At 40.2% G+C, this 24081-nt stretch overlaps 1 protein-coding gene across 1 annotated transcript in view; it reads right to left on the bottom strand.

Annotated features, from left to right (window-relative positions):
* Positions 1-1010: 1010 nt before the first annotated feature.
* Positions 1011-24081, bottom strand: part of trim37 (tripartite motif containing 37) — a 34991-nt gene continuing 11920 nt past the window's right edge. The window contains exons 11-25 of the mRNA XM_084730087.1: positions 23436-23486; positions 22467-22548; positions 21551-21627; positions 20547-20726; positions 20300-20414; positions 19027-19218; positions 18720-18853; positions 18520-18602; positions 13554-13781; positions 11615-11923; positions 7711-7860; positions 6039-6246; positions 5845-5936; positions 3264-3374; positions 1011-1577 (exon numbers count right to left, since the gene is read on the bottom strand). Of these exons, the coding sequence (XP_084586213.1) occupies positions 1531-1577; positions 3264-3374; positions 5845-5936; positions 6039-6246; positions 7711-7860; positions 11615-11923; positions 13554-13781; positions 18520-18602; positions 18720-18853; positions 19027-19218; positions 20300-20414; positions 20547-20726; positions 21551-21627; positions 22467-22548; positions 23436-23486 (2059 nt within the window). The 3' untranslated portion in view covers positions 1011-1530. The remainder of the gene's footprint in view (positions 1578-3263; positions 3375-5844; positions 5937-6038; positions 6247-7710; positions 7861-11614; positions 11924-13553; positions 13782-18519; positions 18603-18719; positions 18854-19026; positions 19219-20299; positions 20415-20546; positions 20727-21550; positions 21628-22466; positions 22549-23435; positions 23487-24081) is intronic.

Raw genomic sequence — 24081 nt, forward strand, 5'->3', positions numbered from 1 at the left:
TTTTTGCAGCGCTTAAATGTTAGCAACAGAAATAAATAGAAACAGGCAGACATTCCAATAAACGCTCACTTGCATTCAGTTAGGACACTGATAATTCTACGGTACAGATCTGACTGTGGTATCAATCTTCTTATCCAACTCTCTACCAGAAGCACTTTTCACAAAATGTCAAACTACTCCTTTAATGACTAACAAAGGCTTCATTTTCAGTTGTGTGCTCCTGAAACTCTAGAGAGGCAGCTCTCTGTGGATGAGAGCCATCGAGCATGTTGCACTTGTAGCTGCAGTCGGTCGGTGACCAGACACAGCTGCTCGGACATCGTCACGGACTCAGATCTGCAGCATGCGTCAAAAGTTTCAGCCCACAGACATGAGAGCAGCAGCAGCAGCAGTAGTTTTATAATCCGAGTGATTCAGTGATCATTTAGCCTTTTCAAATGTCACAAAGACAGACACTGCTGCTGCTGCTGTTATTAAGAGAGAAGACATTTACATAAGTTATCAGAAAAGCTAATTGAGCACTACATGTTCGCCTTGGGAGGAAAAAGCACTGATTTTTATGCAACAAGCTGCAGTGTCACTAAAACTGAGTGTTTGAGGAGTGAATAAAGTCTTTTTAGCACCAAGGAGAGGGAGAGGGAGAGGGAGAGGGAGGGAGGTGCAGGGACATGGGTGAAGGAAGTCGAGTAGGTGTGAAGACTAAAGCCCAGACAGGCTGAATTAAACATCTACAGCAGGCATTATAAAACACTGAGCTCTTATTGACAGGCTACAGATTATGTACAGTTTATCCTCAAGATTCTGGCAAATATGTCGTGGACTCGTCAGATTTACAAAAGCATTTACACACAGAGAAGGTAACAGACGACTGGAAGTTAATTAAAGTGGCTAAATGCCCTGCAGTCCAGGTAAAATGTAGTGGTTCAGCTTTTCAGAATAAAAGTAACAAGATATACCAACAGGTTTTTTTTTTTTTGTTATGCCCTAAACATCTGAAGAGATTCAGTCATTGGTGGTCACATTTTACTGAACTGACCATGAAACAACTGGAAGTAGTTCAATGTCTAAATAATGCAAAAGGGTAAAAACATCAGATTACTGAGGTCATTAGTGAGCGGTGAGAAATACAATGAACTTCCAATTTTAAATGAGGTGAAAAGATTGAAATGTTGGGTGTCTTAAAGGGGCAGTTTCACCACCACCTCAACCACCTGAGTGACCTGAATAACTGGCCGCCGTTATCGTCATTTCCATCACAATCCAATTCTAAAAAAAAAACCACTCCTGACACCAAAAGAGAAAAGTTTCCGTTTCTGAAAAAGCAGTTGAGCTGTTGCGGCGCCTTCGTTTCGACTTCATGCATAAACAAGCAGTGTCTAACTCTACAGATCTGTGTAACTAGCGCATGTGTGTGTGTGTGTGTGTGTGTGTGTGTGTGTGTGTGTGTCGTCTGGCCGTTATTGCATCGCCGTGTGGCCGCTGAGGATGAAAAGTGGAGGTTTTTTCCAGGTCTGACTGACTCAGAGGGAATCACCTGTCAGCCGGCAGACTCATGTCGTCAGACAGAAGCTGCTCTCCTGGAAGAAGGAAGAGAGGAAATAACTCATCTGCAGCCATTTTCCTTCATTCAACAGTGTAAACACGTCGGCTCCTAAATGTCCATTAGGTGTGGGACTTCGTGTAAAATGGAAATAAAAACAGAATACAATGATTTGCAAAAACTTTGCCCTATAAACTTCACACATCTGACATCTGTGTGGAGCAATGAGGAGACTGTAACCTTTATTTAAACCTCAAACGATCAAAAACTGTGTGGAAAATCTGATGGAAACGTGTCATTTATGATTGTTTCATGTATTAATTCAGAGTTTTTTGAAATGCGTCATCCTGTTGGGTCCACAGACAAACATGTAGATGCTGCACCAGTCTTTGGATTGTACGTACGGATTGTAGAATGTTATAGTGCTTTTTATCCAGAAAAAAAAACATAACTCCCCCCTTAACAAATGATCATTTGAACTGATTTTTTTCCCTTACTCCATGTAGATCAGGAACCCTTGAAATAACACCACTCTTTGAGACAAAAGGTAAAATTTGCACTAAATTTGAAACAGAAACTTGGCCCAAAAGTTTACCATTTCAGTTTTCTCCCTGCTCTCATTTTTGTCTCTCATTTCAGGAAAAAAAAGATTACAAAAACCCCACTGTCAACTACCTGAGACAAGCTGGTGAACATTATGGTGCTCAGAAGTTGGCGGAGATCAAAACGGAGCTAAAAGGAGATGAATACTGGTCTTACATTCATCGGCTCGACATAAACAAAACTCCATATGAATGATAATATTACTCCAGAACTGAACGATGTGGAAATAATCAACTGAAGTTCATTATATCAACTTTAAGGTGGTTTTATGTCAATATTGTGGTAGAAACTGCACGCAAGCGTTTTCCCTCATGATTTCACAACATGTCAAGCAGCTTGACTCGACAAAATCCCATCTGAAATACTCAATTTGCCACATAATAATCAGCATACATACATTATATAGCATGTAATACGATGTGTACACAGCTGTCATCATATTACAACAGCAGCTGTATGTCACACTGTGCAGATGTGTCCATAAAGTCTCAGGTCATGATAGGATTTACATTTTGAGGCATGTTGTTTGTGCGATTATGTGATGGTTACCTGGTGAACTGTCGCACTGCGTAAATAAAAAAATAAAAAAGGATGCTGTGGATGGTCGACCTTGTGACGTCAGAGACAGTTCAGACGGTCTTGTTGTGCATTAAAAGGCCTTGAGTGTCTCAGTTTGTTGAGAAATATGTGTTGTGGTAACTGGTTCTGACAGGATGTTGGTGTTCAGAGCAGAAGACTGGATACAAACACGGCCCTCTTTGTGACCTGATTTTCTTTTATATCCAGTCTGGCGGGGACGAGATCACTGAGCAGAAACCGACAGTATGCCGCCACTGTTTGCTTCCTCGCCAGTAATTTAATAAATACATTCATTTTAAGACAACTGAGCCTGACCAGATAGCATTATTTATTTATCAGATGCAAACAAAGAAATGAAATCAACTCTCCTCGTCCATCTGCGCCGCCCACATGTTTTGAAAAAGTAGCTGAAGAAGCTTTGGTCATAGCGCCGCCGCTTCTACACATCAAATAACCTCAGAAAAGAGAGAGGAGGAGGAAGAGTGTGTGTGTGTGTGTGTGTGTGTGTGTGTGTGTGTGTGTGTGTGTGTGCATTTGTTACCTGTGCAGGGAGGAGTCTGGTTGTCGTAGCGAGAGTTGTTGCTCTGCAGGGCCTCGTCCTCAGTGTCGCTGTCACTGCTCGTCGCTGCCACCAGGACAGACGGCGACGGATCTACAGACAAGACGAAAGACTGGATGAGACCATCAGATCTGTATAAACAAGATTTCATTTTAAATTTGTCAAAAGTATAAAGACAATCATGATATCTAGTTCCATATCACAATATGATATAATATCGATATAATGCCAAGCCCTAAAAATAATATGAACATTGTATAGTATTGATAGAATCTATGAAAAAGAAAAGATCTTGGTTCTCATTCCAGACCTCAGTTCAGTCTTTACTGTTCTCCAGGAATGCTGAAGACTTTTTCCTTTTTGTCGTTTTATTGAAGGAGGTATTAAGTATCATTTTTTTATACCAATATTGTATCCAAGTTTAAAATTCTGGTATCGTGACAACCCTGTTTCACTCAGAATTATTTAGCAATTCAATTCTAAGGACAGAACAGAATTAAAATGCAGATTTACAACCAAAATAATGTGGCACTGAACCACCCACGGTGGATTCAAGTCCTGCACAGTAACACAGATAAAGTGTCATCACATGTCTGATTTTCTGTGCTGCTGGAAAAAATGTTTCACTTTTACTGCATTAAAAAAATCTATAAAATGAATATTCTGTCTGGGGAAATAAACAAAATGTGAATGGAGCAGAAGGAGCTGAACAAATGGTCAGTGGGTCTCTGAGCCAGAGCGCCTGTTCAACATTTCTCGCTCAGAGTGTTACTGATGTTCTCATCTAACTCTGTCCCTGAAAGATACTTTGGACCAACATCTCTGAGCTTTCATGTGTGTCCAATTAGATACACAGCGACAGCCAGCAGCTGGTTAGCTTAGCTTAGCATGGAGATCGTAAACAAGAGGAAACAGCTGACAGACTGGCTCTGTTCAGGGGTAACAGCATCTCTAAAGCTCAATAATAAACATATTATATTTTGTTAATTTAATCTGTAAAAAAAAAAATAAAAAAATCCCAAAACAGAATTTTTAAACTCCTCTTCATGTGAGACATTAGACGAAGCTGAACTATCCTTCTTCAACACCAGTCAGGTAAACGCACTACAGCTCCATCTAGTCTGTCTCTCTTGCTAAGCTAACGCTAGCAGTGCAGCTCAATCTGTCCATGTCTTGTTTGCCAGACACTTCCAGGTCTGCTCTGTAACTCTGTGCCTGCAAACATGACGGGGAAATACAAAAACTTATTACATCTGATAAACACCAACGTGCAACTGAAAGGTAACAGCTCATGTGATGATGGTTTTGTCCTTTAAAATCCATTTTCCCTTGTTTTAGTGGCACGTGGAAATAATGTGATACAAGATACAGATCTCATGTTCCTACAGGCCCTGGTGGCGCCGACAGGACGTCTGCAGACCCTGATGTGTTTTATTTCAGAGTGACAGACTGTTTACTGAACATTTACTGGCTCCAAACTAACTGACACCATGTCAGAGAAGCAGCACAAATCGTTACAGCCGCCCCCAGCCTCAGAGGACAGAAAAGTTGAGTGGGCAAAAAGTTTATTTTTGTTGAAGACGTGTGTGTGTGTGTGTGTGTGGATTTTATTCCGCCTGACTGCTTCCTTAGCGAACGCCTGCCGGTGTCGATCGAATAATAGTTGAATGGCGCTCAGTGACTATCGAACAGCATTTTGGCTTGAAACGCCCGTCTCTACTGGAGATGATGATCATCTAGTATCTCACTCGAGGTTAAGAAACAACTCTGGACTTTTGCAAGATGGACAGAAACAGACTGACACTGAGCAGTGATTAAATACTCTAATTAAAATGAATTAACTGACTGGACTCATTATAAGGCAGCAGAGCCAGAGCTCAGTGTTTTATTGTTTTCTACACTTTCTTATTTTTGTTAATTATCTTAAGAGTCTATAGAAAATATTCTGTTGAGTAAATGTTGTTTTTATGTCACTGTGGTCTGTGTAGATCTACTTATTCTTAGACTGGAACAAACTGGTTTAAGTTTCTGGGCTGTGTGGCAAAGACAAATGGTTTATATGGCTCATGGATCAGGTAGGAGGGCTGCTTAGAAAACTTTGCTTCGAGCCCCGGGGTGGCTGCATGTTGATTTGAGTGGTGCTCCTAAATTTTGTTCAGGTGCTGCAAACATTTTCAGTTGGGAGCACCAGCGCCACTAGTGGAAAAAGTTAGTCTGGAGTCCTGTGGGAGGTTAAGCACCAGACTTTTTCTTGGCTCTGAGAAACCAGCAGAGACTACAGGAAGTTACTGGTCCCAGCCAGGAAATAGTCCAGATCATAGTGCTCCATGAAACGGTAAACTGATGTTTTTACACTTCAGTTATTGTCTGTAATAAACAAACAAGACATGTTAAGTAAAGAGTTTAGAGGTACTGGTGGACTGATTTTGTTTCAGCTGGACAGAGACAAGGCAGCTAGTGTTTAAGCTAATGGGATGTTTTTTTCCACGGCGTCATCATTGCTTCACATGCCGAAAATTACAGACATTAACTCCTGATGGCGGCAGTTAGAGGGTGAACCGACCTTCATTTGACTGTGGCTGTGCAGAGGGTCCCTCCAGCAAGGAGTGATGGGAGTTTCCTGAGCTCTCAGATTCACAGTCCAACATGGCTGCCCTGCAGTAGGAAGGAAGGAGTCTTTATGAGAGGGAGGAGTTCTCTGCTGTAGTCTGAGTAACACAGCTATCTGCTGTTACATTGTTAGCGTGAGAGACGCACCCCAGGGTCCTGCTGCCACAGTTCTTGCTGGCGGCCATGTAACTCGGTCCTCCCAAGGTGAAGATGTCGTCCCTGGACCCCGAGGCTCCGTACAGCTGCTGCTGCTGCTCCACCACCGAGTACTGCTGCTTGGAGGTGGAGGCCTGCTCGGATGAGGAGGTGCCGAGAGACACGAGGGGCCCCTGGGTGGTGTCAGCCTTCAGCAGTCCTGGAGAAGAGACAGGAGCAAAGTCACACGGTGGAAAAACATGGATCTTTTTTTTTTTTTTTTTTTAGGTTTTTCAGTTTAATCCAGATAAACAAACTTTTAGAGAAAATGAAATACAATCAATCAAGGACAGTTTGGTTCAGATCGACCTCCATGAGATCTGTGTTACTAAAATTATCTTTCTGTACAGCTCTAAACCAAAAGAGGGGCTAAAAATGTGAAGTTAATCCAGAGGTTGATACATTAATATTCCTGAAAATTCAGACCTACTGATGACAGAATGATAGATGATCATCAGATCACTAGACTTCAGGGACTATATTAATCCACACTGGAACAGTATGGAGGAGGAACACAGAGAAAGTAAAGATGAGGTTCTTACACCTCTCCAAATTCAAATTCAAGAATTATTATACAATTATTATCATATGTTTACATTTACATTTCACTTTCATATTAAATCAGATGTTTTAGTGCTACAAAACTAAAATTATGTTTTGTGATCGTGTTCGACAGAAAGGTGATAAATCAAAGGAAAACTAAGAGTCAAGTTTCAAAATGCACCACTTGTCTGTAAGTAGAACTGACACACGACTCGGCTGAGCCAATATCTGAATTTCTTTGTCTGAAAGGCAAAATATTCAGTCAGGAGCTATTTATTATGAAACTAATGCAGTAATAATTTCAAGCAACTTCAAGCACTTTATTCAAAATCAAAGCACTTTTCAAACCTTGAAAATATTAAATTAAAATTAAAGTGTTTTCAAGGATTTACAGCAACTGTACAAATCCAGTAAAGAGCGGAGAGCAAGGACACAAACTAAGTTTTATTTTCCTTGGTACAGAGTACTTTGAAAGTCTGATACCTGACTTAAGTGATTTTGTTTCCAGCACAGTCACTGATGATGTTTTCAGACCAATAGAAGAACTGATTGTGTAATATTAAAGGTGTCGCTCGTAGCGATGAATCTGCAGACAGTTATCACCTGACTCTGCAGTTCTCTTCAGGTCTGAGATGTTTTTACGTGTTAAAGCTCATCGTTTTGTTTTCATGCCCGACAGCTTCACCGTGTTGGTTCACGCTCAGCGCTCAGATCAGCATTCTTTGACAGTTTCCAGCAAAAAAAAAAAAAAGCTCTAAAAACCCACTGCACACATCCAAGAAAGACGCCGTTAGAGACTAACTGATGAACACAGTGGAGCTTTTAGCACCTAAAGAGCCAGATGTTTCCCTCAGGAGTTTACTGGAGAAACACCAACATGAACACGACTCCAAATGAATGTTAATGCTGCTGCTGCAGATTTGCTGGGTGAGAAAATGGGAAGCTGTTTGCCGACAAGCTCAACATATAAAACTTATAAGGTGATGGTTATGGTGTATTAATTAGGGCTCGTTTTCTTCAAGTGGCCAAAAAACTGAATTAACACACATTCAAATAGTAAAATAAGTCAGAAACTACTGACCCTCTGCACCTCCCAGCCCGTCTTTAAGATGCAGGCTGAGCTCTGTGGCCACGTCTGCTCCTCTCAGGTCCTTGTCCATCTCCTCTGGACTCCTCCGCTTCATGACCAGAGAGCCGCTGCTGTCCAGGACGGGGGACAGAGACTTCCTGGCTGCACACAGAAAAAAGAAACAGAAAGATGTAATTATCTCAGATCTATGGACGCGCCAACCGTAGCATCACATGTTAGAATAACAAAAAAAAAAAACCCTCAGACTCGTTGGATAACTCTGGGTCAGGCCGTGCCAAAAAACAGCAATCTATCATTTGTAAATTAAAATACAGTGTGTGTGAAGTGCTCTAAACCAGCCTCCAAAGCCACTCTAAGCTCATTTTTGCACTGTGAGAAATTAGTCTGGAAATCCTCCACTGACTCTCCAAAGTGGCAGCAGAAAATGATACATGGATAATGATGATTATGATGATTATGATAATCACAGCAATATTCAGGATTTGAACCAAGAGCTGCCGTCTTTTCTAAACTATAGATTCAAATGGTGTCAGGTTGGTTGGAGCTGCAGAAGCAACAGGGAAAAAAAAAAAAAATCACGTAGGAACAGAGGATCAGACGATTACCTGATTTCACTCACAACAGCACCAAGTTTCACTGGGCTTTTCTGTTAAATTTGACTTTAGTCATTAAAATGTCATAAAATGCTGGACACTGTTTTCCCAAAGCCCAAGGTGATGTCCTAAAATGTCCACAACCCACAGACATTCAGTTTACTGTCAGAGGAGAAAAGAAACCAGAAAATATTTACAACTGAGAATCTGGAGTCAGACAGTTTGGAAGCTGGAACAACAAGGGAAGTAATAAGGTCAGCCCTTTTTGATTGATTCTAATTATAGTGATCCTAGTTTGATTATTGATTGACTTCATTTTCAAAGGTTAAAAAACAAAAAAGAGGGGATTCCTAGGACAAAATCCTCTTAAACTGAGGGTCCGTGGTCTAATGTGCATCTATTCTGAGGTTCCTTGACATGAAAAATTTACTGTCAAAAACTGATTTTGACAGAAAAGCTTTGGAATGAATCATTTGTTCTTTTGATGTGTGTGTGAGGAAAAAAGGTTGTGAACCACTGCTGTATAACACAGGTGAGTCAATATAAAACAACTGCTAGACAAATTACTTCAATTTCAATAATATCCTTGGATTTTTTCAAGCCAACGCTCTTTGAAACAGAGACCTAACAGTGTGATTTGTCCTCTGTCCTCTGAACAGTGAGTGGGAGGCCGACAGACAACAACATGCTAATTGTAGCCACATGTGCAGAGCAGCAAGTCGGGCTCAAGCAGAGTCGGCTTCATTTTGTGTAAAAGGCAAAAGCCATCAGGCTCTTTGAATACTTTGCTTTTTAGATAAAGAAATAAAATAAGACAGAGTGACGTCTGATGAAAGTAATGCAACGGCAGTTTCAAGCACTTTATCAAAAAACCAAGCACTTTTCAAACCTCAAAAACACTGAAATTCAACAGTTTTCAAAGATTTCCAGCACCTGTAAAAACCCTGCACATGAAATGCTGACATTTGGATCTGAAATGCGATTCTGATCTGATTTTTACAGGTGCGTCTCAGTCCGCTCGCTCCGGCTGCTCAATTTAGATTTCAAAGTGCCTTTGTGTCGTTCGCAAACGAGACAACAACAACATCAAATCCAGAGTGAAGTGAAGCGCATGAGAGCAGCTGAGCACTGAAATATATACCAGCCGCCTCCAGGGAACAAAATTAGCACCAGCCACATGCTGATAAAATATGCAAGTAGCTGTCAGAGTTCCTCCACTCTCCAGTGAAAAGTACAATGGTAATCTGTGGAGTGGCTGGTAAAATTTGAACTTTCACTGGACATTTGGCCAGTGGACAGAAAAAAAAAAAACAGCTCCTCCATCACTCCATCAGTGAGTTTGTCTGGTCAGAGGAATTCTGCACTGCGATTCCTCGTTCTTCTATGTTGGAAAGCCGCATTACCGTACATGGTTACTGATGCCTACCTTGTTACCACAGCAACCCATGCAGATAGGACACACAAATCTGATCTGATTATTTCATAAAGAAGTGCAGAAAGTCCGCAGGAAAATCACAATTGTTTCTCAGCTCAGATCTTTAAGACAGTCTGAGCAAAAGCCATACAATCTAAAAGAAATCATTTAAGTCTAGAACACGGCTGTACGTCATATGACGTGCATCAAGTGTCGCCCATTGCACTCGTGGGAAGTGCCACAATGCAGCGCATCGACCACATCAGGATATTTCCCGATGCCCCTTCTCTCCCCTCAAAGAAGCTTGTGGTGTAAAAGTCTGTTTTCAGCTCTCAGTTCTTTTAAAGCTTCTGACTGAATATCTTTGAGTTGTGAGTAGGGATGTTCCTGGCAACTAATCTCCCTTTCGATTAGACGCAAATTTTAATTTAGACTAGCTGACTAGTCTAACGGTAAGAAAACACTCAGAGAGGACTTAGACTTGAGCACAATTGATAGTGTTGAACACTGTCCGAAAAAATACTGCATGTATTAAGAGACATTTGAGGCCGTTAATCACAGTCTACAATCAGCAAATCATATTTTAAATCTAAAGCGGCGCTACCGCAGCATAGATAACGCTGCTGAGATGTAAATCCCTGCCGTGCTGGACTGACATGCCGAGTCAAACAGAGTCAAGCCAAAGAGCACATGTGTACGGAAAAGAAGCTCTAGTCTCTCCATTGTTGTACACACTCCAGAGACAGAGGTGAGGAGAGGAAGTTCAGCTGCCATGTAACCAGAGGGGGAGCAGAGCTGCGAGAGACGGGGTGAAGGCAGCTGCAGGCAGAGACTGGAGCTGGAGCACAAGTGAAGTTACAGCTTACTATGAAAGGCAAGAAACAAAACAAGAAATAATGTCTGTAGTAAGGCCAACACTGCACTAAAGCACAAAACAGCTGTTTCTCTGGGGGGGGGGTGTTGGAAATAGGACAGTGGCGTGAAGTGCTGCAGCATTTTGACGTCTGCGTCTCTGGCTGCCACCAGCACGGGACTTGTGCATAGAAAATAACAGGAGCAGCTGTTTGGATGTACTGCATTCAGTGGTGGTGTGTTTTAGCCTTCAGCATATTCTTCTTTTTTTGTTATCATCCCCAGATGATGCATGCCGAGGAGTTCGGTCAATCTCTGACTTTTCCTGTAGTACCAACTTTGATACAGATGTTCATTAGATATCTATCAGTCAAACTGGACTTCCTGGATCCTGTTTCATCGTCTCCTCAGTACATGAAGCAACGCACCAACACCAATGCAGCCTTTCTGCATGTTTTTATTAATGCTCAGCTGTTTTGTAACATTTTATAATATCACAGCATTTGTTGGAACCGTTTTCAATTTTAATGCAGTCCTGCTGAATAATATAACACATCCTCTCTTATTGGTATTGGCACAGAGGACACATGTCTTTATTTAAAGCTGATGGAGTGAGTTTTGGTCCTCAGAGGGAGGGAGGGTGGAGAAAAACTGTGCAGCTTATGATTTATAATCAGCCACACCTTTTCAAGCTTGTTCACGGCATGAAAATCATCATGTTCTGTCAGTAAGCAGCACTGTAAAGTGCTGTGGAAGTTCAGACTAACAACTGTTTACAGAAATCTGCAGGACAGAAAACTGCATTTTAAGAAAATCTCTTATATGAATGCAGCAGGTCAGGCTTATTATAATTACAGACTCATTAAATGTAACTGCAATAGATCTGCAAATCTGTCCAAATAAATAAAAAATATAAAGTAATTTTTGGAAGTTTTGGAAATTCAAAAGTCACCTATTCAAAAAGAAAGATTAAGAGATTTATGAGACTCTCTGACGTGGGGTAAGACAGATAATTAGCAGTGTTATCAGTCCTCACCAGGGCGACAGGGCCGGGACCGAGCCGCAGCTGCTCTCCCCAGCAGGTCCAGCTCGCCGGGCTTACGACAGACCGACAGCTCTGAGTCAGCGTGGTGTGAGGGAACCTCCTCTGCGCTGAAGCCCCCCGACGGGCCGGGCCTGGGCTCCCCGTTCCCCCGAGCCTCCATCACTTGACTCTTCACATCGGACATCTTGCTGCGGACCTCGGCCATCTGAGCCTTGAGGCGGATCAGGACCCCCGAGTCTGGAGCCGATCGTCGCACCACCTGAGGCCGCCGCTCTCGATCCTTCCTGGAGTGAGGATGAGCTGGAGGAGACGAGAAACAGGAACAAAAAAAAAAATTGAAGGAGTGAAAATAAATCAGTTTGAGAAACCGCTGACACTTTATGCTCGCCTCCATTCACTTTTCACTTCAGCTAAAAAGTGCATCAAATTAAGAACATAAACAATTAAACCGACTGATTATTAGTCATTTCTTAAGAAGAAACAGTCAACGTTCTCTGATTCCAGCTTCTTAAACATGAAAATTTTCATCTTTTTCTTTACTCCTCTATGACAGTAAACCAAACGTCTTTGGGTTGTGGACAAAACAAGACATTTGAGGACGTCATCTTGACCTTCAGTGAACACTGATCAAAATATTTCATCATTTTCTGACATTTTTAGACCAAATAACTAATAATCAAAATAATCAAAATAATCAACAGACTAATTAACAATGAAATAATTGTTAGTTGCAGCCCTGATCAAATTACATAAAAACAACACTCCAAATTGTCACTATTTGTTTCTAAAATGGTTTGTCTAACCACCGAGCCCTGCTGCTATTTGCAACGTGGATTTTTTTGTTTTTTTTTCAATTTTGAAACCTGCACAGTCTTGTCTACATGGTAAACCTGTTGCACATGCACACCTGATTCAGCACAGGATTTAGGAAGCCAGGTGATGGACTATAAAGAGCCACAAAGTCTGCGTAGGAGCTCGTTGTGGATTAATGGGTCAAACACAGGACTCTGAACCAGGACACCGGGGTTAACGTCCAGAGTCAAAGCAGGAGGCCATGTTGACTTTTTATCTTTAGGCTTAGTTGACTCACTACTGTATTTAATTTTTTATTTTTATTTTTTAATTTTCACATTTTGTTGAGGTTTCAGGGCAAGATCATAGTTTGAGGTTGAATAAGTCAACACTGACCAGGCTTCATACAGACAAGATCAGCAGCTTTCTGACAGAAAGCCCTAAAGGCAAACTTCTCCCACAAGCGAGCTGCTACAAAATATGAGGAAACAATCCATAAAAACGTCAGACGTTGACCAACAGCCCCAGATTAAACAAGACAATCAACTTTAGTCTTTGTTGTCATAAAAATTTGTACAGGGGCAGGAAAAAAATTTACTTCAGGCCAGTACATTTCTGACCCACTTGTCCGACTGGGGAAGTGAAAAAACGTTGGACCCTGTTAATGGATCCATGTGAAGCCTCTGGGAGGAATGTGATGCGTTTCACCCACAGACTTGTGCATGAGACAAGCTAAACTTGCTCTGACATGTGGGTGGATTAATATTGTTTTCTGTTTCCTGTTTACTTTATTTAGGGACGCTTCTTTGATTTTTCTGTAACCACCCTGTGTTTAAGTTGGGCATGTCCGTGCTGAGGCTGTAGCTCTAATCCAGATATTCAAACAATATGTCTCTGCGGCTGCTTGAGATTTAAGGAAGATGAAAACACCAGAATAAACACATGATTAAACGATATCACTATGATCTCACTGTACAGAAATGAAAATTATATTAGTTTTCTCTCAGATGTAACGTGTAGAGTGAAAAAACTCATGTCAACGTGTCTCTTTTAAAGATACAGAACTGTGATTATCCAAAGGAATATTTTCATTTTGGAGGGGTCCTGTGTGAGTCTGAGTTTGAGTGCGTTAACAGACCTTGGCTGTGCAGCAGAGACACAGGAGGACGAGGCTGAAGACCCCACAGAGACTCCACGCTGCTGCGCTCCTTCAGGTCCAACAGCTGGATCAGGATGACCGGGTCGATCTCCAGGAGGCTGCTGTTGCCCGGACCAACAGCTCCACCGGCAGCAGCTCCGCTCCCGCCGACGCTGCGACCAGCGGCAGCGCTGCGATGTAAGGAACGCCCACTGGAGCTGGACCCACCTGCAGACCAGGCACAAGACATTTTATATGGTTCACAGTTGTATATTTCTTCAGAGCAGCCACGGTTACCAGGTTTGCTAGCCAAGACCAATTTAGTAGATTTTTTTTTCATCAGTACTTTCACTAATATGGGAAAGTCGGCACAAAGGTATTGCTGTAAAAAAAAAAAAAAAAAAAAAAAAAAAGCAATCTCAAATTTCCAACAAAGGTGACTCACCTGTACGTTGGATACGCAGGAAAATGTGTCCATTTTTCTGTATATTTTGTTGTATTTTGGGGAATCAGCGGCCATGTGAGTCTGTCTGTGCCGTTTTGCTTTATGTACTGTATTTGTTGTATATTTGTGTTAAGGACTACTGAAAACAAGACGGTTCATCTCTGAGAATTTATCCTTCTAATAAAGTTTTAAATAAAAAAAAAAAAGATGGTGTAGACAGTAGTGGAAGGGAACTTTCCTCTTTGACAAATTGGCAATTGCCTCCAGCCCCAAGCTACCAAGGGCCCTATAAAACGCCACATGAACTTCTGGTTCAAATTTTTTATTTTCAACTTTTGGCTACTTGATTACGTCTTTCTAAAAAGTCATATGCTAAAATAGCATCAGAGTGTAATTGATGAGTGTCTCAGGGTCTCACCACGAACCTGGAATACTCCATCTTACTGAACACCTGCAGAAACGATTCAGGAAGACAGCAGCCAGCTCGTGTAAACAAACTGTACAGACTGCTGAAAAATGAAGCAAAGCTACCCGAGCATCGCTGAATAAAAAAAAGAGAGAAGACGCAGGAGGAAACTAAGCGACAATAACCACCCAGTCACAGTGTGTTCATCCTGCTGCTGTCTGACAAGTGATACAGAAGTATCCGTCGCTCAGTTTATCCTCTCCACCATAAGTGAAAGTTTATTCTTATGACTTTTATTTATTCAATAAAAGTTTTTCAATAAAATGAAACTGCCCCCATTTTGGTTTAAGCGCCTAATTTCGAACCTGTCTGAGTACTTGATTACAATGGCTCGGCTCAAAACCTGTGGAAAAGCGGGTGAGTTCACTAAATAGCACCGAGGTTCCAAGAATCTTGACCAGAACTGGTTCAAGAACCAGAGTTCATTTGGTGTAAAAGGGCTTTTTTCAGAGGCGTGTGATTTCAGCCTGTAGTGTCTCAGTTTATTAAACATGAACTTTACAATAAATAAACTCTCTCTCATATGATGCTAATTATTGGTCTATTTTCTCCTTTCTAAGAATAATTTTGAATTTAGATGACTGATACAGTGCAAATCTAGAATAAAAGTTAATTCAAGTTTATTTTTCCACCACGACTTTTCATTGTGACGTGTGTAAATTTCTTCTTATTTATTTTGACACCTGCTCTTCAGAAGGTGAATAGTTTCCATGCAAACCTGGGTGACTAGAATAAATCCAGCTGAATACATCATGAACCTCATTTATCCACCTTTTATTTATTTGAGCACACATGCCGTTACCTTTAAATGATGTGTGAAAGGTATTTTGAGAGAGAGAGAGATTTAAAGTGACAAAAGCAATAATGGTTAAGATTAGTTTATTGTTGTATCATTTATTTCTTTAAATAGATTGTCTATTTATGGCGGAAAACAATTTTTGGTCATATTTCTGGTTAAATTTATAAATAGGACATTTAAGATAGTATTTAAGTTCAGCAAATATTAATTTAATTTCTCCCATAATTAGCATCTATTCGTAAACAGGAAATTTCTGTTTTTCATGTTAAGAGATTCTGCTTTATTTGCAAAATACAGATTTCAGGGCAGGACTAAAGATTTCAAAACCATCCAGATTCCTGCTGCTGGGATCTTTTCATTCTCAATAAACGTTTTCCAGACAAAAATTCTTTATCAAAACCTGGAAATTCAGTCCGGCTTTACATCTACTAAACTCTCATCTGGGGCTGCGACTAACGGTTACATTTCATAGTCAATTAATGCTTAATGCTTAAAGCTGTTTCGTCTATAATGTGTCAGAAAATGGTGAAAAAATGTCAACACGTGTTTCCCAGAATTCAAGATGACGTCCTCAAATGTCTTGTTTTGTCCATAGCTCAAAGATATTCAGTTTACTGTCAGAGAGGAGCAAAGAAACCAGAAAATATTCACATTTAAGAAATGGAAATCAGAGAATTTTTCCTTTTTTTCTTAAAGAATGACTGGTGATTGATTAATCGTTGCAGCTCTACTCTCATCTCAGCAAACAAACATCAGAGCAAAACTTAATTTGAAAAAGAAGAAAACTCATCACTCTGTGGGACTTAAAGAAAGTGCAGCAACAATGTGCAGCTCAACGCAGACATCTAACAGAGCGAACACACACACACACACACACACACACACACACACACACACACAACCCCCACACATGTACACATACAGACTGCAAGTGTTTCTATATCAGCACGCTGCAAGGGGTACAGTGCACCAACAATGACTCATCCTCTTCATGCTTTTCAACACCAACACAGTCAAACACACTGAAGGAGCTGCTTTGAGGCCCACCATTGTTTCACTACGGTGTGTTCTGCCTGTGCAGCTTTCAAACAACACAAGAAGATCTGATTCTGTAAATTCCCAAACAGTGGCTAAAGCTCTTATTTGGTTTGAGAGAAGTGAGAGCGAGGTCTTTATTTGAGGCAGGATGTTAAATATCGGATGGTTACAGCTTCACAAATATTGGACCGGTTGCTTCCATTGGGGAAATTGTTTTGGACATTGTTGTTTTTACCATTTTAATTTTACAGATGAAAGGATTAATAGAGAAAACAAATAATGAAAATAATCTTCAGTTGCAGCTCTACTTAAAACCCTCCTGTTATTTTGAAATATTTATCAGAAATGTTAGACTTCTGCACACAGAAGCTTAGAAGCACAGAAATATAAATGCATCACCGACTGAATTCACATGAGAGATCTCGTCCTTACTGCTCCTTACTGGTGATTCATACTGGTTGGTTTGGGCAACCGCGCGCTCACCAGGGGCGTCACGACTCAAGATCACTCAATTTTAAGGTCACGATTTGATTAGATTTTTCTGTGATTGATTCTGTGTCGTCTTTGAAGTGTTGTTTTTTTTTTCTTCAGACACGCTGGATGCCACGAGCAGGACAAGAGACAAAAAATAAAGTTTTTTGAGAATCCCTAATTCAGCCTTTCGATACGATTCCTGAAGCTGAACGTTCATTCTGATTGATTTTTGATTTAAAGTTGAAATTGCGACAACCCTCGCACCCACTGAGTGGAAGAACAAGTGAGAGAAAAACAACAGAGAACCAGAATATTTTCACAACTAACTGTAATTGCAGATTTATTCAACCAAACCAGAGTTGCTGTTGGAACAGCAGACTGTTTTGGTGAGTTCTAACATTTCATTTCTGTCAAGTTTGAAGGACGAGTTTTTTATGATGCGTTTAACAAGATAATTAAGCTCATCTTACTTCGGTAAAGGACAGAAAGTTGAATTCAGGAAGTGTACAGTTGTATTTTTCTGTTTAATACAAACAGAAAACAAGTGAAAGAATATTTCCTTTCTTGACATTTTGTGAGTTTATGTTTATACCCTCACCTCTCCCAGGCCAACAGAACAAAGACCTGATCATTCATCAGGGGCTGGTTTTTCAAAACTTTATCAAGATCAAAATGATCTGGATTGGATTAAATGTCAAAACGGGTTACTTCAAAACCACAAAATGTGATCCTGATCCTACGGAGTTGGTGCTAAAAATCAGTTTTCCCCTGAATGCAATTCTAGCCTGTAATGCACTACAGATAACTGAATATAAATAAAATGCAAAGTGATTTTCTCATCCCAAAACTTTCATATGTCTGTGTGAAAGAAAAGTAAACATTACTTTGATCCAAAGATTGCAAATTTAGATTCTGTAATCTTGATCTCGTGGCGTCTGGATCAGAATGATCTCTTCTGAAAAATTCGTAGAAAAACACGGGACAAAACCTACAAGATCATTTCAAAGAAAAAGGTTTACAAAATCTGGATAATTCTGATTTAGATTGAAGATTTTGAAATACTGGCGCCAAGATACATACAATGCACTTTAAAAACCAAATATGTTACACAATGCCGACTGACAGGATGGATTTTGGAAGAGCAGTTGTAGTGAAACATTAAAAAAAAAATACAGTTTTGGCAAAAAGTGTCTACTGATAAATTAATCTTGAACTTTTGGAATAGAAATCTGCTTTCATGAGTCACTTTTCAGGATCTATGAGCAAAATGTGGAGCTCTTTTAATAAATGGCCACATGTTGGCAACAATAAAGTCACTCAATTATCACCTGATGTACTTCAGAACAAGGACGAGAACAGCAGGTCCACTGGGTGCCCGAACACACAGACGTGTTCAGACGAGCAGATGTAATGTAGTCATAAATTTTCAGACATTCAGAGTCTGTTTGGAACCTCAAGGACACTGAAATTTATGTCACGCAGGACCTCGAGGTTTTGTGCATGTGGAAACTTTAGCTACGGGTCCAGGAATAAAGCCCAAATTAAACTTTCCACCGAGTTTCACCAAATTCTGTTTTTGAGATACAGCGTCTGCTAACAAACAGAGAGGCAGATCTCCTCTGCAGAAGCAAACAACGAAACCTGCTCCCACACAACAGGGATAAAAATGTCAGCAGTGGGATTTTACATACAGTATATAATGAATTATGAAAAAAATAAATTCATATCGGCTCATGAATTCTACCTGTGGCTCCAGCCAAGTCATCAGGAAGTTCTCCTTCTTCCGTCTCCAGGTTCCCGATGAAGTCGACATCATTCTCTCCAGACCTGCGCAAACACACACAAACAGCGACAAATGTAGTGCATTCAGAGTCACGATAAAGTGCGGCGAGTTTCTGGGACTTCAACAAGTTTCATTAAGAGAATGTGAGAGATTCTACTCACATGGTCTCCTCATCGATGTCGTTTTCCTCCGTGTTGCTGGTGGCTGTGGAGCTGCCTGAGGTGCTGCTGCCGTCCAGCGGGTTCACCTCCTCTTCTGTCAGACAGTCCACCTCTAAGTCACCGTCCGACAGCTCCTGAACAAGACAGCGACACCACGATCGCACCAACATCAAGTAACTTCACCCAGTCTGTTCTGTTAAACCATTTCATTGCCTCTACAGTGGAATGACTCATATTTCCCCCTTTGAAGACAAAGTCAAATAACTAACAAGCCACCGCAGTCTGACACAGTACATTCCATCCTTACATTAGAGTCATCATGCTGGGTCCTCTCCTCTTCTTCGCCTTTTTTAGCGTTACTTAAAGTGGTCTGGATGTCGTCGTCACTCTTCATCAAGCGAGGGTCTCTTTCAGAGGTTGTGGTGCTTGCAGCGAGCCTCAGGTCCGGCGGCGAGGAGCTGCGCGACGTCTGACGGCGAAACAGCTCGATTGCCAACCTCTGAAATCAGAAATAATCAACCACTTCAGAGGGTTGATGCAAATGTCACAGCAAAGTGTCATGAACACTTGTACAATCTCAAGAAATCCTATTGAAATTTAATGTATTTATTTACATTTAGTGATTGTTTTTATATATAGTAGTTTAATATTTTTGATGGAGTCCACCTTTCTTGCACAGGATTAAAATTTTGTAATTTAATCTGCCCAAATGGTTTTAGCTGTTAAACAATTGAACAGGATCCAAACGTCACAATGAAAGTCTAAATAAATCCTCGTTTCTCCCTGCATGATTTTAATCCCCTCCATCCTCTTCCACATCACACAGCTTCAGTGTAGCACACTTTGTTTTTTTAAATCTAAAAACGTATCTTAAAAACTGATTTTAGAGACGCAACAACTACATGATCTATCCATTAGTCAACCGAAGGAAAACTGACGAACATATTTATCATCAATTAATCGTAATTTTTCAAGCAAAATTTATCAAATTAAATTTAAATATTTAGGGGTTTTAGACTGTTGGTGAAGATGATCTTGGACTCTGGAAAACAACCATAAAACCAAAACCAAACAGTTAATGGAGATATAGCTGGTAGAACAAATCAATAATAAATATGCACCCCTTCTTTTCTGCAGAAATGTTTGTGTGTACATTTTTGCATAGAAGAAAGGCTTCTAATGTATTCCTGATCTAATTATTATTATTTTTATCTCACCCTAAAATAAACAGACACACATAATTATGGTGTTTGACCAATATTTGGTCGCACAACAGCAGATCATCTCTCTGTGTAGTCATTCTTAACGCACGTCCCTGGGTTGGATTCTTCTTGAAATCAGATGAAACAAGCCTGTGTTTACATTTTGTCAGGCAAAGTCAAAGTGAGGAGAACATTAGCCAGGTAAAATGAAACAAGGGGAGATTTTTTTTTAGAGGATTTTACGGTTATGACAGTGGAAACATTACAGCTTTTTTCCACAGGGGGATCCAAAATCAACACCATTACAAAGGCATTCTCACTTCGAAGGTCTAAAGTCTCAAATGGATTCTGATAAGGATATAAACACAGGAAGAGTACCTCTTTGAGGTTGTTGATCTGCTGGATGTAGCCGCTCTGGGCCGACTCCAGCTGGCTGATGTACCAGTACTGATCTCTGCACTTCTGGAAGAAGGTGGGTGAGCGAACCTGGTATCTGTGCAGCACAAACATGGAGGCCAACGACACTCTGTTACCCAGTGATGCTTTGTTTCTGTAACATCAGAGCGGTGCAGGTGAACATGCTCGACAGAATGATGACAGTGTGTGAGAGAGTGTGTGTGCCCACCGGAGGACGAGTGTGTCAGTCTGCATGTTCAGGTAGCCCTCGCTGGCCAGCAGGTCCAGTCTGAAGAAGCGGTTGTAGCCCCAACATTCACCAACCTCGAAGTCAGAGGCAAACTCCCGAATGATGTTCTTGGTCGGGTCACTGGAGGCCTGATGGACCATCTCCACACGGTACTCGTACCTACACAGAACCAATCATCGCATGACTACACAAGGAAATACAGAAACAGGATGTCTGAAGAGAAGCAGGGTTTGTCCAGCAGAGCACACTTCAGCTAAAAGCACAGATAGAAACTGCTGACACCGTTTGCTGATTGGGAAACTCCAATTTCCTGTCATTAAACGCAACCCACTTTTCATGTTGCTTCCAAATAATTTCCTACTTCTACATGTCACCATAGATGCAGGCATCAAAAGTGACATTCACTGTCCTAAATGATAAGGCTGGAATATACAACACATTTGTTGTTGTCAACAAATCCCTTAAAAAAAAGACCAAAAACAGTCCTAGTGTCTTTTTCTCAAAACTTTCTTGACTTTCAGTCACAACATTTGCACATTTCCATTTTTTTTAAAAAAAGGAAAATGATTTCCTGAAACAGTTGCTCACTGTAGTTTTTAGGAAACTACTTAACAGGAGTGAAAACAGCTTTTGTTGGGGACTATTTTCAGCCGTGGATTAATACACATTTGTTGCACTAGACAGTATATCTGGAGGAGGATGGTGTATGTGAGAAAGTTCTACAACACAGAGAAAGATATATCTGGTTCTGAATATACAGACAAACTTGTTATTAGGATCAATTCATCATTCGACAAACGTGGGTTGACGAGTCTTTGTTGTGCTCCTCAATCTCATATTTTAATTAAAATAAAAGAAATGACATTATGTTGAGAAAAGCTAGAACTTTAAACATCACAGTTAAACTTTAAATCTGATCATTTAACCTCAGGTCAGAGTTTGTTTTAAAAAGAAAGGAGATTTATTTAGAAATAAATTCATACTTTGATGTTTCAGGGAGTCCAGCTGACAGTTCCAAGAAGACAGACAGGTAGTTTCCACGGACCACGCCATTTCCATCCTGAGGAAACACAAATCTGTAAGAGCTACTGACACAGAACCACCTGCACTGGAAATCTGGAACGTTTTTTCTTTTTTTAAGACAGAGTGATATTTTTTTCCTTAATCACTGCAGTAACAGAGCAAACACAAAAACATTGTAGTGATCTAACAACTACTGCTATGAAAGAGCATCAGTATGGTAGCTAACATGTAGCTCACAGAATGCTTCCTGTTTCCAAAGTACACAAGATAAGAAAGTAGCAAGTAGTAACAGACTATGTAATGTGTATTTATTTGTACGTAGTTTGTTTGTTAGCTAACTAAATATTACCACAAACTGTTAAAGAATACAACACTTAATAATAATAATGCAGTAAATAATTATTTACCTCAACTGCAGAGAGAACCAATCCTTTATTTGAAACAGGTTTATATTAGAGACAGGTCTTTATTTTTTTGTTATTCACTGTTTTTTTTTTTAAGTACATTCTCATGTTTTTTAAACGTTTTCTTTAAATTTGTCATTTGTTGTTAATTTAACTAAACATTTATTTCATGTTTACCTATTTACTTAATAAATTCTGGACATAAATTTCCTAATATTTTAACGAATAGAATAATTGTATTCTACTCACTACTTTGCTGTTTGAAGTTTCTCTTTATTGCTCTTCACAAACCTTACAGTCACAATGATGACGTGTTTTCACTACTTCCTGAAACTTTTTTTTAACTGACAAGCAGAAATTCTAGAGATGAATCTAGAGATGAAAAGCAGCGCTCCATACTGGAGAGGCTAAAGCTCAAACTCGACAGCGTTGCCAGGTCTCAAAGGAAAACGTCAGCAGAGGGGAAACTCACTGGGTAAACTTTCAGTCTCCAGCAGAGCCCTGATATCTGTAGAGGAGGGCTGTAGACCGGATCAGCCCGCTGCCTCAGGGTGCTACAAACACACACACATATCAAAACAAACTCCCATCAAACCTTTGTGGACACAACTGCACTTTAACAACATTAAGCTGCAATGACAAGGTATTCCTTTTTGAAACAGGTTGTCAGTTACTTCCAGCAAAGTGATAGGAGCAGCTCAGTGCATCCCATAAATTTTGCTCTGTGCTCCTCTGATGTATTACCTTTTGATGCTCAGCTGGAGCCCTCCTGGTTTAAGTCGATTTTAAAGTGGAAAATGCTCTAAAAGTTTTCAGTGCTGGGTGGAAAAGCTTCAAAAGACTCTGCATCCTATTTGTCAAGAACCACCAAACCCCACTTTTATCTCCTGGTTACTTTCCCTCATGGTGATCGACTGTGTTTTTTTTTCAGATAAGAAGCTTTCATTTAAGAGAAAGTTTACAACTTGCAAAGGTTTGTGTAGTAGAGTCGTCACTGTTGGTCACAGTTTTTTTTATTTAACTAGTAATGAAGATGCAGCTAAAGCAGCAGGATTCCACAAAGCTGAGCAACATTTTATAAAAATATTACCTCCAAGTCTGTTCAAAAATTGAATTTACATTACCTTAAACAAATGACTATTATTATTAAAGCTGGTGAAAACAAGAGTAGACACTGTTCAAGAGGGAGGATCGTTTGAAACCAGCTGGTTTATACAAAAGAATTTCTGAACAGGCTCACACGCAAATCCAAGGTTACAAACAATACTCAACATCTACCTCCTTTAATGTCAGATAATCAGATAAATTTAAATATTTTGAGAAGTTTAAAGATCAGAGAAGATTTATGCATTTATGACAGCAGATTATTTACTAAGACACACACAGCTGACAAAACTGTAAATAGTGAAGTCATTTGAAACCAACCAAAGAGAGGATTTACCTGAAGTTGACCAGAACGAAAGTGCTGGAGTCGTAGGCGGGAACCAGCTCACTGAAAGCAAACAGGAAGTTTATTAGACACACTGAGACTGAAATAAAGCTGTAGCTGTAGACACTGCCAGGCTGCTTTCTTCTGTCTCATCAGTCATCCATGGACATACATCCATACAGAAGAGTGCACTCAGTAGACTGCAGATCTCCACCAGCCAAAAGACACTAAAGTATTTGCTACAATTCCACCACAACTGCTAGACAGTTGAGTTTTGAATTCCATTTTTTTTTTTTTTTACAATGGTGTAAGTTCTCTTATAATGATGTATTCAAATTTTAATAAAGTGTTTTTGTATAGTATGGTATCAGTTTTCTTTAAGACGCACAGAATATTATAACTGAGCGTGTTGGGTTCACCTCACTGTATCACCTTAATAAGGAAATAATAAACGGGACAATAACGCTAAACTTCTCCATTTAAACACCGTTATTTACTTACAATGGTGCAAGAAAACAAGCAGCTTTACATCAATATAATAGATGTACATGTTTGGAGAAACTCACTAAAGCTGAAACTCTGAATAATTTACGCTTGATGTTGCCTATTCATAGACCGGAGCCTGTCATCATCAGCTGAGCTCATTGAATCCACAAGA

This window comes from Lutjanus erythropterus, chromosome 11 (assembly GCF_056507025.1).
Source record: "Lutjanus erythropterus isolate fLutEry1 chromosome 11, fLutEry1.hap2, whole genome shotgun sequence".
Lineage (NCBI taxonomy): Eukaryota > Metazoa > Chordata > Actinopteri > Lutjaniformes > Lutjanidae > Lutjanus > Lutjanus erythropterus.